This window comes from Podarcis liolepis, assembly GCF_965112155.1.
Source record: "Podarcis liolepis genome assembly, chromosome: 14".
In the NCBI taxonomy this organism is placed as follows: domain Eukaryota; kingdom Metazoa; phylum Chordata; class Lepidosauria; order Squamata; family Lacertidae; genus Podarcis; species Podarcis liolepis.
In genome coordinates, this window is record NC_139569.1 from 10,157,696 (window position 1) to 10,170,042 (window position 12,347).

Here is a 12,347-nt window from a genome sequence, read left to right on the forward strand (position 1 = left end):
GAGCCGGCGGCGGGAGGAGGCGGCAGTGCCAGCCACGTCGCTCGCGGCCAGCAGGAGCTGCAGCAGCGCCTCGACGGGACGCACGGCGGAGCGCGCCAGCCACCTGCCTCGACGCCTTCTCCGAGATCGCTGCTTGATGGGCCCGGCGGGGCGACGCCCGGCGCTGCTGCTGCTGTGCCTGCTGCTCCTGCTGCGGACGGGTGAGTGGGCAGGAAAACCGACGGGCTCCGGTGCCCCCTGGGCATATGCCCGCCTCGGGCGCCGGCAGATGCGCTGAGCGCCTTGGCTGAAGGCGCGCAAGCAAAGCCTCCAGGCTTTGCAGAGGCGCTCTCGGGCGCCCTGTCGGCTCCCAGGACGATGCAGCCCGGCTCTCGGTCGGAATAGGTCCTTGGTGCAATCTTGGGTATACGGAGCCCCCCACCCGGTCTGGAGCCCCGGAGAGCAGCTGCCTTTCGGTGTGCGTAAGACGGAGTTTGACGCACCGAAGCCCTTATCTGCTAGAAGGCAGCTCCCACTCTCCCCATTTAATTCAGAACTAAGATCTGGGATCTTGACACTCACCTGTCACCATCCTCTGTCTGGCTCCGCCCAGCAGATTCGGAATGAAATGTCTCCACCACAGTTGTTGTTTCAAATTACTTTCTTTTGACTCCCAAGGGCTGGGGGGGGGGGGGATGTCTGTCAAAATCTTTAGTCATTTGGAAACTAGGAAGTTAAATTATATTAATAAAAAACATGGGGAGTACCTTTCATGCGGTTATATTTTGCAAAATTACAAAGGACACTCCTTTAAATCTCGTTTTCTTAAAAAAATCCAAACTGAAACAAGTTTTCTTGGGTTTGCTGAACACCTTTTCAGCACTTCCTTCTCAAACTGTCCTTGTCAAACTATCTCCACCACAGCTTTTGTTTCAAATTACTTTCTCTTGACCCCCAAGGGCTCAGGAAAAAAAAAATATGTCAAAATCTTCAGTCATTTGGAAACTAGGAAGTTAAAAATAATAACAATAACAATAACAATTAATAAACATTGGGGAGTACCTTTCATGCGGTAATATTTCGCAAAATTACGAAGGACACAACTTCTTTAAATCTCGTTTTCTTAAAAAAAATCCAAACTAAACCAAGTTTTCTGGGGTTGCGGAAAACCTTTCCAGCACTTTCTTCTCAAATTCCTCCTTTTCCCCAAGGCACTTTTTCTGTGCACACTCAGTAAGCATAGCCCATGGAGACGATCCCCTGTCATCCTGGACCTTAGGCAGGTGTTTACTCTCTGAAAGGGAACAAATGAGGGCGCTAGGTACAAGGGGTGCATTGCTGAGCAAGAGAGAGGGGCAGAGCCCATTTCATGGTAGGGTAAAAGATTTCCGCCTATTTTACTAGGCCTGCTATGTCATTTTCAAATATTCTGATTATTTCTATTTTTAATTAGATTACTATTATTATTTTTATTTACTTGATTGAGGGATGCAGCTGCCCCCTGGCTATGCCCATAATGTTATTGGTAGAGCACTTGCTTTGAGATGTTCTTGGGTTCAATCCTTGGCATATCCAAGCAGGGCTGGGGGAGTCCTTTTTGGAGAGATGCTGCCAGTCAGGGGAGTCAGCGGGACCAGGCAGCTCAATATATGGGGCAGGGAAAAGTCCGTAGCTTAGGGTTAAAACCCCAGAAAGTCCCAGGTCCAATCCCCCAGGATCTCCAGCTTAAAGCATCTCAGGTATACAGAACAACAAACCCCTGTGTTGCAAACTTAACACAACAAACAACACAAGCTACACAAAGACCAGTATACTAGACAGCACTGTAGTTCTTATTACATGATTTAGTACAACAAAAACATAATGTGTACACTTGAAAATTCTCTAATATATCTGAAAACAAATGAACACACGTCTGTCAATCTTTGAAAGTCCGTAGAAGTACAGTGGTACCTCAGGTTAAGTACTTAATTTGTTCCAGAGGTCCATACTTAACCTTGGAACTGTTCTTAACCTGAAGCACCACTTTAGCTAATGGGGCCTCCTGCTGCTGCCACGCCGCCGGAGCACAATTTCTGTTCTCATCCTGAAGCAAAGTTCTTAACCTGAGGTACTATTTCTGGGTTAGCGGAGTCTGTAACCTGAAGCGTATGTAACCTGAGGTGCCACTGTATAATGAGTCTATGGTTGAAACAAAGTAATAGATGCTACCCTGTGGGCTAAGCGGTAAAACTTTTTAGTCGTTACATATCCTTATGACCACTGCTCCTTGTGCATTTTTCTAATCTCTGTGTTGTGCTGAAGAAGATTCCAGCGAAAAAGTCAGATTATCCGGGATAATTCACTTACTATTTCGGCACCATGAACGCCTAAAGAGTTTTACCGCTTAGCCCACAGGATGGCATCTATTACTTTGTTTCAACCATAGAATCATTATACTTCTATGGACTTTCAAAGATTGACAGACGTGTGTTCATTTGTTTTCAGATATATTAGAGAATTTACAAGTGTACACATTTTGTTTTTGTTGTACTAAATCATGTATATTATGTAATAAGAACTACAGTGCTGTCTAGTATACTGGTCTTTGTGTTGCTTGTGTTGTTTGTTGTGTAAAGAAGAAGAAGAAGAAGAGTTTGGATTTGATATCCCGCTTTATCACTACCCAAAGCAGTCTCAAAGCGGCTAACATACTCCTTTCCCTTCTTCCCTCACAACAAACACTCTGTGAGGTGAGTGGGGCTGAGAGACTTCACAGAAGTGTGACTGGCCCAAGGTCACCCAGCAGCTGCATGTGGAGGAGCAGGGAAGCGAACCCGGTTCCCCAGATTACGAGTCCACCGCTCTGAACCACTGCACCACACTCAGGTAGCAGGTAGTGGAGGAAAAATCTCTTACTGAGCCCAGGTGAGCTGCTGCCTGCCAGAGCTGGCACTGCTGGAGCTAAAGGGGCAAGTACTTTGACTTGGGAAAAGCAGCGGATACCAGTGGGGCCCTTCGCTGGTGCTGAGCACCTGCCCTCATGCAGAAGGTTCTGGTTTCAATCCCCAGCATCTCTGGTTAAAAGGATGAGTAGCAAGTCATGGAAAAAACTGAGGCCCTGGAGAGCTGCTGTCAGTCAGAGTCGACAGTACTGGACTAGGTGGGCCAACATTGATTCTAGGTAAGGCTGCCTCTGCGTGTAAGGATGTGTCCGCAGTTCAGTGGTAGTGAATCTGCCTTGCAAGGTCCAACTCCCAGTGGCATCTCCGGGTTCGGCTGAGAAAGGATCCCTGCCTGAAATACGAAAGAGCTGCTGCTGGCCAGTGTTGACAATGCTGGGTTAGATGGACCAACAGCCCAACTAACTCAACATAAGGCAGATTCCCTGTTCCTGATTCTGCCACTACCAAAGGGCAATGTCAGGGACTGGCAGGACGCAGATGATGATGGGGATGATTTTATTTATATCCCATGCCCATCTGATGAGTGTGCACCGGGGGGAAGGAGAGTAATTTGTGGGGGCCTGCACTAGCCAGGAGGCAAGAGGCAGAGGCAGGGGGAGCTTCAGAGCTGGAGCACAGGAGAGATCAGAGGAAGAAGCAAGTTGGGTGCCTCCCCATCCTCTCCCAGAACCAGGAGGGGTGTGAAACGAGATGAGCAGAGGCAACTTCCGTGCAGGCGCAGTCTCCAGCTGTGTGCGTGCAGCCCGCTTTCCGGGTCATGTGGCCAGCATGACTCAACCGCTTCTGGCTCAACGGAACCCTGTGACGGAAACCAGAGTGCACAGGAACACTGTTTACATTCCCGCCAGAGTGGTGCCTATTTATCTACTTGCACTGGCATGCTCTCGAACTGCTAGGTTGGCAGGAGCTGGGACAGAGCAACGGGAGCTCACCCTGTTGCAGGGATTCAAACCACCAACCTTCCGATCGGCAAGCCCAAGAGCATGGGTAGGCAAACTAAGGCCCGGGGCCCTGATCCGGCCCAATCGCCTTCTAAATCCGGCCCATGGATGGTCCAGGAATCAGCATGTTTTTACATGAGTAGAATGTGTGCTTTTATTTAAAATGCATCTCTGGGTTATTTGTGGGGCATAGGAATTCATTCTTCTTCTTTTTTCAAAATATAGTCCGACCCCCCACAAGGCCTGAGGGACAGTGGACCGGCCCCCTGCTGAAAAAGTTTGCCAACCCCTGCCCAAGAGGCTCGGTGGTTTAGACCACAGTGCCACCCGCGTCCCTTATACAGTGGTACCTCAGGTTACATACGCTTCAGTTACATACGCTTCAGGTTACAGACTCCGTTAACCCAGAAATATTGCTTCAGGTTAAGAACTTTGCTTCAGGATGAGAACAGAAATCGTGCTCCGGTGGTGCGGCGGCAGCAGCAGGAGGCCCCATTCACTAAAGTGGTGCTTCAGGTTAAGAACAGTTTCAGGTTAAGAACGGACCTCTGGAACGAATTAAGTACTTAACCCAGGGTACCACTGTATTTGGAGCTGTAGACATGACTGTGCCAACTTTGACAATGAAGAGTTAACTAACTGCCATGTGCATTCCTTTGGCTGGGGAGCACCCATGACAGCTGGTGCAATCCTGCCCTTGCTAGTTAAACCCTGTTAGATCCCATCCTCCATTATAGCCCACGATTAAGGCTTCAGCCCTTGGGAGGGAAATTCAATTGAAAGCAGCAGCCTTTGAACAGACTTGCCTGGAAATGGCACTGAGCATCTCTCTCGCTGAAATCAATCGGACAGCAAAGTATCCTAGTTGGGACAGATGGGGTCTGTTTGCCTCTTGCAGCCTGGTCTTAGCAATGCAGCAGCGCTAAGGACAGCAGAATCACCTTTCTGGATGAGACCAGCTGGGATCCACCACACTGCAACCACCCCCTTAGTCGTACAGGAGCATTTTGGCCGGCCGGATGCTGGCAGCGGCTATGACTCCAAGGCTAATGATAATAAATTGGGAATAATAATAATTATTATTATTTATTATTTATTCCCCAGCCACTCTGGGCGGCTTCCAAAAAAATATTAAAATGCTGTAATACATCAAACATTAAAAGCTTCCCTAAACAGGGCTGCCTTCAGATGTCTTCTAAAAGTCTGGTAGTAATTGTTCTCTTTGACATCTGATGGGAGGGCGTTCCACAGGGCGGGTGCCACTACCAAGAAGGCCCTCTGCCTGGTTCCCTGTAACTTGGCTTCTCACAGTGAGGGAACCGCCAGAAGGCCCTCGGAGCTGGACCTTAGTTTCTGGGTAGAACGATGGGGGTGGAGACGCTCCTTCAGGTATACTGGACCGAGGCTGTTTAGGGCTTTAAAGGTCAGCACCAACAGTTTGAATTGTGCTCGGAAACGTACTGGGAAAGAAGCAGATCAGAGGAAGAAGCTGTTTAAAAAAAGGAATGGCTGTAAAAGGAAAAGGGAGGAGGAGGGATGAAATAAATGGACAGTTTGCAGGTGGACATGGGGTAGAGGGATGCTGTCGGTGATGGGATCTGGGCCCTTCTGCATGCAAGGCAGGTGCTAAACTACAACACCTCCTGCCCGGTCTGCCCCTCTGTTCTGTCGCCCGGCAGCTGGGCTGGCAAGGTGGTCTAGCTACCCTGTGGGTTAGAGTGTCGTTCGTGGCAGACGGTCCGGGATCCGGCTGCTTCGCAAACCAGCTTTGATGTCGTCATGGAAAGACGGGAGCCAGGATCCTGACGGAGAGTGTTGCTCTTTTCCCCTGTTTGCCTTTCACCCTGTTGCCTTCGCCAGCAGTGTACACAGGGTGGTGCTTCGCCTCTTGTTGACCCAACAGTCTATGCCTAGCAAACAAATGCAGATAGGAAAAGCGAGAAGGAAATGAAGCAATTCATCAGCCAGAAATGGAATCAGGGTCTCCCAAGACTCCTGACAGAGGGTGCGAATTCTCTAGGTGCCTGGCCCAATGGCAACCTTACTGACTGGGCTCCCAAACGCTTGCTTGCTTATTTATTTATTAATTATATTTGCATCTCACTTTTCTTCCTTGGAGCTCAAGGCGTCACACACAGTTATTCCTCCCCCCCCCCTCCATTTTATTTGAGGCAGGTTATTTTGCCCTCACAACAGCCCTGTGAGGTCGGTCCAGCTGAGAGACAGTGAACTTCATGGCTGAGGGGGGACCTGAATCCTGGCCTCCCAAGACCTAGCTTGACAATCTAACCACTACCCCATGCTGCCTTCCCTGAGGAGCTTTCAAGAGGTCCTACATGCACCCAGTAGTTTTTGGACTCTCTTTCTGTGAAGCGCAATGTCATCCTCCCTGTGCCACATGACAAATACCTAGCAGTGTGGTGACTTGTGACCATTGGGACTGGGGGTGGTGGGGTGGAATTCAGGGAGTCCAACAGTAGGTGGCACTAGAGATGATGATGAAAATAATAATAATAATAATAATAATAATAATAATAATAATAATAATAATAATAATAATTTATACCCCGCTTTCCCTGGCCAGAGCCAGGCTCAGGGCGGCTAACACCAGTAAAATTACAGTAAAAACATAATAGGAAAAAACAAACCAATTTAAAATACAGGTTAAAATGCAATTTAAAATGCAGCCTCGTTTTAAAAGTAGCCCATAGATCAAAACCATAAGGGGAGGGAAACATAAGGGTCAGACTGAGTCCAAACAATCCCTTTGGCACCGGACGGCCCAAAGATGCTTTTCCTGGCAAACTTGAAATAAAATGTGTGCCCTAGGTGGATGTTCATAAACGTTTTTGCATGTTATTTGCTGGTTTGCTTTCTTGCTTATGCCACCCTGGGCTCCTTGGGGAGGAAGGGTGGGGCGGAAATTAAGTAAGGCCACCCACACGTTATGCATTTTAAGCACGGATGGGGAAACTTTGGCCCTCCAGGTGTTGCTGAGCTACGGCCTCGGCCCAGTAGACCTGAAGGAGCGTCTCCACCCCCATCGTTCAGCCCGGACACTGGGGTCCAGCACTGAGGGCCTTCTGGCGGTTCCCTCACTGCAAGAAGCTAAGCTACAGGGAACCAGGCAGAGGGCTTTCTTGGTGGTGGCTCGCACCCTGTGGAACGCCCACCCATCAGATGTCAAGGAAATAAACAACTCTCTGACTTTTAGAAGACACCTGAAGGCAGCCCTGTTTAGGGAAGCTTTTCATGTTTGATGTTTTATCGTGTTTTTAATGTTCTGTTGGGAGCTGCCCAGAGCAACTGGGGAAACCCAGTCAGATGGGCAGGGTATAAATAATAAATTATTATTAGTATCCTTGCAACAACCTTGTGAAGTAGAACAGGCCACCCATGAAACTCTGTGGCTGAGTGGAGATTTGAACCAAAATGTCCAACACGATAAGCCAGAGGCTGGCAACCCGTATCCTTCCGGCTGTCATTAGAAGTCCTTTCAGCTTCAGACAGCTTGACATATGGCTAGAGACGATAGTGGCATCTGCCCTGTGGAACGCCCTCCCATCAGATGTCAAGGAAATAAACAACTATCTGGCTTTCAGAAGACATCTGAAGGCAGCCCTGTTTAGGGAAGTTTTTAATGTTTGAAGTTTTATCGCTATGATGATGATGTTGGGAGCCGCTTAGAGTGGCTGGGGAAATCCAGCCAGATGGGGAGGGTATAAATAATAAGTTGTTGTTGTTGTTGTTGTTGTTGTTGTTGTTGTTGTTGTTGTTGTTGTTGTTGTTGTTGTTGTTGTTGTTGTTGTCTCCTATCATCCCTGGCCCTTGGCCATGCTTTCTGGGGGCTGATGGGAGTGTGCATGGAGGACCTGGGCTGCCCAGATGGCAAGACCCCCCCTCCGCCTCGCTGAGGTGATCCGAAGGAAAGCAGAGCAAGATGTTTGGCTGCAGGAGTTGCTGGAATTAGGCATACAAGGCACCAGCCAACCGCCTTAGAGAGAAATCCACTCTGGATTTGTATAGGGTTTACTCCTTGGCCTTTTCTTGAAGTTGTCCCGCAAGGCAGTAAGTGGGAATGAGCGAGAGTTCAGAATCGGGGGCCCTTCCACTCGTTATTTTAGCTCTGGAGAGCTGTGCTGACTCACACAACTTTTGAGGTTTTTCCAGCTGCTTGCAGCCAGCACACATACCTCCTTTTGAGTAAGTGAGGTTTCAGAAAGTAGACATTCCCCACAGTAAGCAAATAAAAGGTGCATTCCTCAGGTTAGGTTCTCACGCCCTGCCAAAAGCAGAGTGACTGGACGGAGCCTCCACTTTCTCCTACGAGGCCACAAGTTCCAGCTTCCATCTAGACAGGGTGAAATCTCAAATTCCAGGCTGAGCAGTCCCCCACACAGGTCACAGAGTGCTTGCCTCCCCCCGACTTTAGGGAGGTAAGGTAAAGGTAAAGGGACCCCTGACCATTAGGGCCAGTCGCAGACGACTCTGGGGTTGTGGCACTCATCTCGCTTTATTGGCCGAGGGAGCCAGCGTACAGCTTCCGGGTCATGTGGCCAGCATGACTAAGCCACTTCTGGCGAACCAGAGCGGCGCACGGAAACACCGCTTACCTTCCCGCCAGAGGGGTACCAATTTATCTACTTGCACTTTGACGTGCTTTCGAACTGCTAGGTTGGCAGGAGCAGGGACCGAGCAACGGGAGCTCACCCCGTCACAGGGATTCGAACCTCCGACCTTCTGATCGGCAAGTCCTAGGCTCTGTGGTTTAACCCACAGCACCACCCGCATCCCTTTAGGGAGGTACTCTTCTCTTTAAATCATAGTAATTATTTCTAAATGTGCCTCTGAACAGAACACTTAAAATATGTGCATTTTGTGCAGACCCACAACATCATTTTTGGCATCACAGAAGGGGCCACCTCTACGTTTGCCCCAGCCAAGGGGAATAGTCATTCTCTCTCTCTTTCCCAGTGACAAAGCACTTATAGCCTATAGACAGTCTATGGCTCCTTGGGGGAGGATATGTTTTGCATGCGGTAGATCCCAGGTTCAAGATCTGGGATCTCCAAATAGGGCTGGCATTTCCCCCTGCCTGACCCCTGGAGAGCCTCTGCCAGTCAGCTCGACGGACAGAGGCAGCCCCCTCTGTCTGTGCCCTTCGGCGTCTTTTATGCTTTGTTGACAAACCGTGTGTGCCAACACGTGTGACATCTGGCAGTGGGTGCAGCTTGGGAGAGGCGATTGTGATGTCAGGACTGCAATCAGGCTTAGGTCAGCACTGAAACAATAAATCGCCCAAGGCCAGCAAAGTTAACTCTTTATCAAAGGAAACAAACCATAGCTCAGGCCTAGTGGTCATGGAAATTCTTTCCAGGAGGTCTTGCCCCAGTGAGGCCGCTGTGAAGACTGAAGGTTCCCACCTTCCCCCAGCTCCCCTAGTCTTCTTCCTTCCCCAGTGATCTGAGGCTCCATTGCCTTGTCTCTCATTGCTCTGCCCTCTTCATTTCTCTGCATGTTCTGGGAGACCAGGGCAGCTTCTTGCAGCAGGACAGGGAGATTGCCTGGCTTCATCAGCAGCCTGGCTCATCTTTGTCTCCTGGTCTCCCCTCCTCTCCAGCCTCCGCTTCTGCATCCGAGTCTGGACTGTTTTCTGGCACAGACTCTCCCTGCTCACTAACCCCTGTGGCCTCTCCAGCTTCCCACACCTCCTCTTCTCAGTCTGCTCCTTTTTCTCCCTCTGAATACTCCTACTTGTACCACCCCCACTACCTGCTCCATCACCTGGAGCGGTGAACATCCAGGGGCGTGGCTGGCGTGTGTCCCAGGGGGCGTGGCACACCGCCCACAGGTGGTGTTACACGCATTGGGGGGCTGCGCGGCAAGTGGCATGCATCCCGGGGCATGCGCGGCGAGCATCCTGGGGTGTGCGGCAAGTGCTGAGCATCCCGGGGGGGTGGCAGCCGCGATGTCAAACCCCCCCCATGACACCCGGTGTGGGCTTCTCACTCTGCCCCCACCTTCGTCCGCCAGTGGTCCCCTGGTATGGCGATCACACAGGGTCCCCGGACGTTTAACGGTCTATTGATCGCTGTGCCATCACTGTGCTCGCTTCCCCGCTGCCACCAACCCGTTACTCTTGGATAAAACACTGAGTCCAGACAGTTGTTAAAATTGAACCAAATAAACAAGTTTATTTTATAAGCATTAACAAGATTTTGGTTTCTCAGATAAAATTTCCTGTCAGTTTCTTAACTTTAGTTTCTTTATCGGCCTATACGGACACGGGTGGCGCTGTGGGTTAAACCACAGAGGTCGGCGGTTCGAATCCCCATGACGGGGTGAGCTCCCGTTCTTCGGTCCCTGCTCCTGCCAACCTAGCAGTCTGAAAGCACGTCAAAGTGCAAGTAGATAAATAGGTACCACTCTGGCGGGAAGGTAAACAGTGTTTCCGTGCGCTGCTCTGGTTCGCCAGAAGCGGCTTAGTCATGCTGGCCACATGACCCGGAAGCTGTACGCCGGCTCCCTCGGCCAATAAAGCGAGATGAGCGCCGCAACCCCAGAGTCGGCCACGACTGGACCTAATGGTCAGGGGTCCCTTTACCTTACCTTCCTAATACTTTCTGACTGATTATATCAACTGTTTGACTGACTCCTCTTAACAGATTCTCTCACTCTCCCACATCAGACTAGCCCAACCCACAGACTTATCCTCTCTCTGTCTCTAACTCCAGACTAACTTCTCAACCCCCTAACTCTAACTCAAATTCCTCCCCTTGTGTTAGTCATTTTACAATTAATTAACCCTTTCCTTATGAACCCAGTATGATGTCACACACCTAGGAGGGCAAAGGCCACATCTGGCCACAAGAGGCAGCCCGCTGACAAGTACTTCTTGTGTAGAAAGAGCTCTACAGATCCTAACTCATCTGCTTTCCTTCCCCTAGCTACAGGAAGCCCATTGGGACATGCTGCGCCGCGGACCCGCCGGGGACTCATCCAGCTCGCCGGGGCGATCTTGTGCACCACACAGCGCTCGCCGTTTGCCTACATGCGCTACGGGTGCTACTGCGGTTTGGGAGGGACCGGCTATCCCAGGGACAAGGCAGACTGGTGAGTATGAGACCCATCAGGTCAAAATATCTGAAATGTTCTGTTCCAGAAATGCATGATTTCTTCCCCTATCTCTGTCTAACACTACAGTTGTACCTTGGTTGGCGAATGCCTTGCGAGTCGAACGTTTTGGCTCCCGGACGCCGCAAACCCGGAAGTGAGTGTTCCAGTTTGCGAGTGTCCTTTGGAACCCAAACCTCCGACGCGGCTTCCGATTGGCTGCAGGACCTTCCTGCAGCCAATCGGAAGCCGCGCCTTGGTTTCCGAACGTTTTGGGAGTTGAACAGACTTCAGGAACGGATTCTGTTCAGCTTCTGAGGTACCACTGTACTTGGGTGCAGAGAAACAACATGAAATGTGACGTGCATCTGTTGAAGAAATTGCACATGAAAATGATCAAAGGGGTGAAATCTCCATAGGCGAAGGTTCTGGGTTTCTGATACACTTACTTTTGAGGGAGGTGTCCTTTTTTCTCTCCTACAAGTCATTTTTCAGGACACCTTGGAACGCCACATCCCAAAGTTAAATGGGCAGGAACACACAGTCTTGAGTCTAGAAAGCCTTTCCTGTTCAAGTTTTTTGTTCATTATTTAATTTTTATTTTTGAATTTATGAAAGTACAAAATACAGAACTGAAGAATAAGTGAAAGAAAAGGAAGGAAAAAAGAGAAAAGAAATAGATACATTACATCAGTCCTTTTTTTCTTTAAAAATGTTTAGGGGTACTCTCATTTTGACTCAAGAAAACCACCATTTTATAGTTCAAATCAGGGGAAATAAATACAGTAAATGGACAAAAGTACAAAGATACACAAAAATGTTTAGGGGTATGTGTATCCCTGCGTCCCCCCCATAACAAGCACTGCATTACATCAATCCATAATTCTATTCCATCGACTTCCTGTCTATCCTTCCATGGCTTCCTAAAGTTTCCCATTCCTGCTGCATATTCTATTTTTTCTAACTATTTAAACATTCAAATTATTCTCCTTATAAACTATAACTGCTGAACTTACTCCGAACCGATTAAAGTTCTAACACTTTTACAATGGTTTTCTAAGTAGTGTACAAATGGCTTCCATTCCTCTTTAAAACCTTGGTCTCTAATTTTGCTGGTTAAGCTTGCTAATTTTGCATATTCCGTTAATTTCATCTGCCACTCCTTGGTAGGGACTATCTCCTCTCTCCATCTTTGTTCATATAGGATTCTCGCTGCTGTAGTGGGCATACATAAACAAATTTGCTTGTTTACTTGGTACCTCAGATCTCATTATTCCTAACAGGAAGGCCTCTAGCCTCTCTCCTGTTTACGTTTCCGGGGACAGAGCCCATCCCACAAGCTTACAACTTAAAAGACATGACACATGAG

General features: G+C 49.1%; 1 protein-coding gene across 1 annotated transcript in view; it reads left to right on the top strand.

The window, feature by feature from the left end:
• Positions 1-12,347, top strand: part of PLA2G10 (phospholipase A2 group X) — a 20,630-nt gene continuing 8,283 nt past the window's right edge. The window contains exons 1-2 of the mRNA XM_083474599.1: positions 1-200; positions 10,813-10,978. Coding sequence (XP_083330725.1) covers positions 137-200; positions 10,813-10,978 — 230 coding nt within the window. The 5' untranslated portion in view covers positions 1-136. The remainder of the gene's footprint in view (positions 201-10,812; positions 10,979-12,347) is intronic.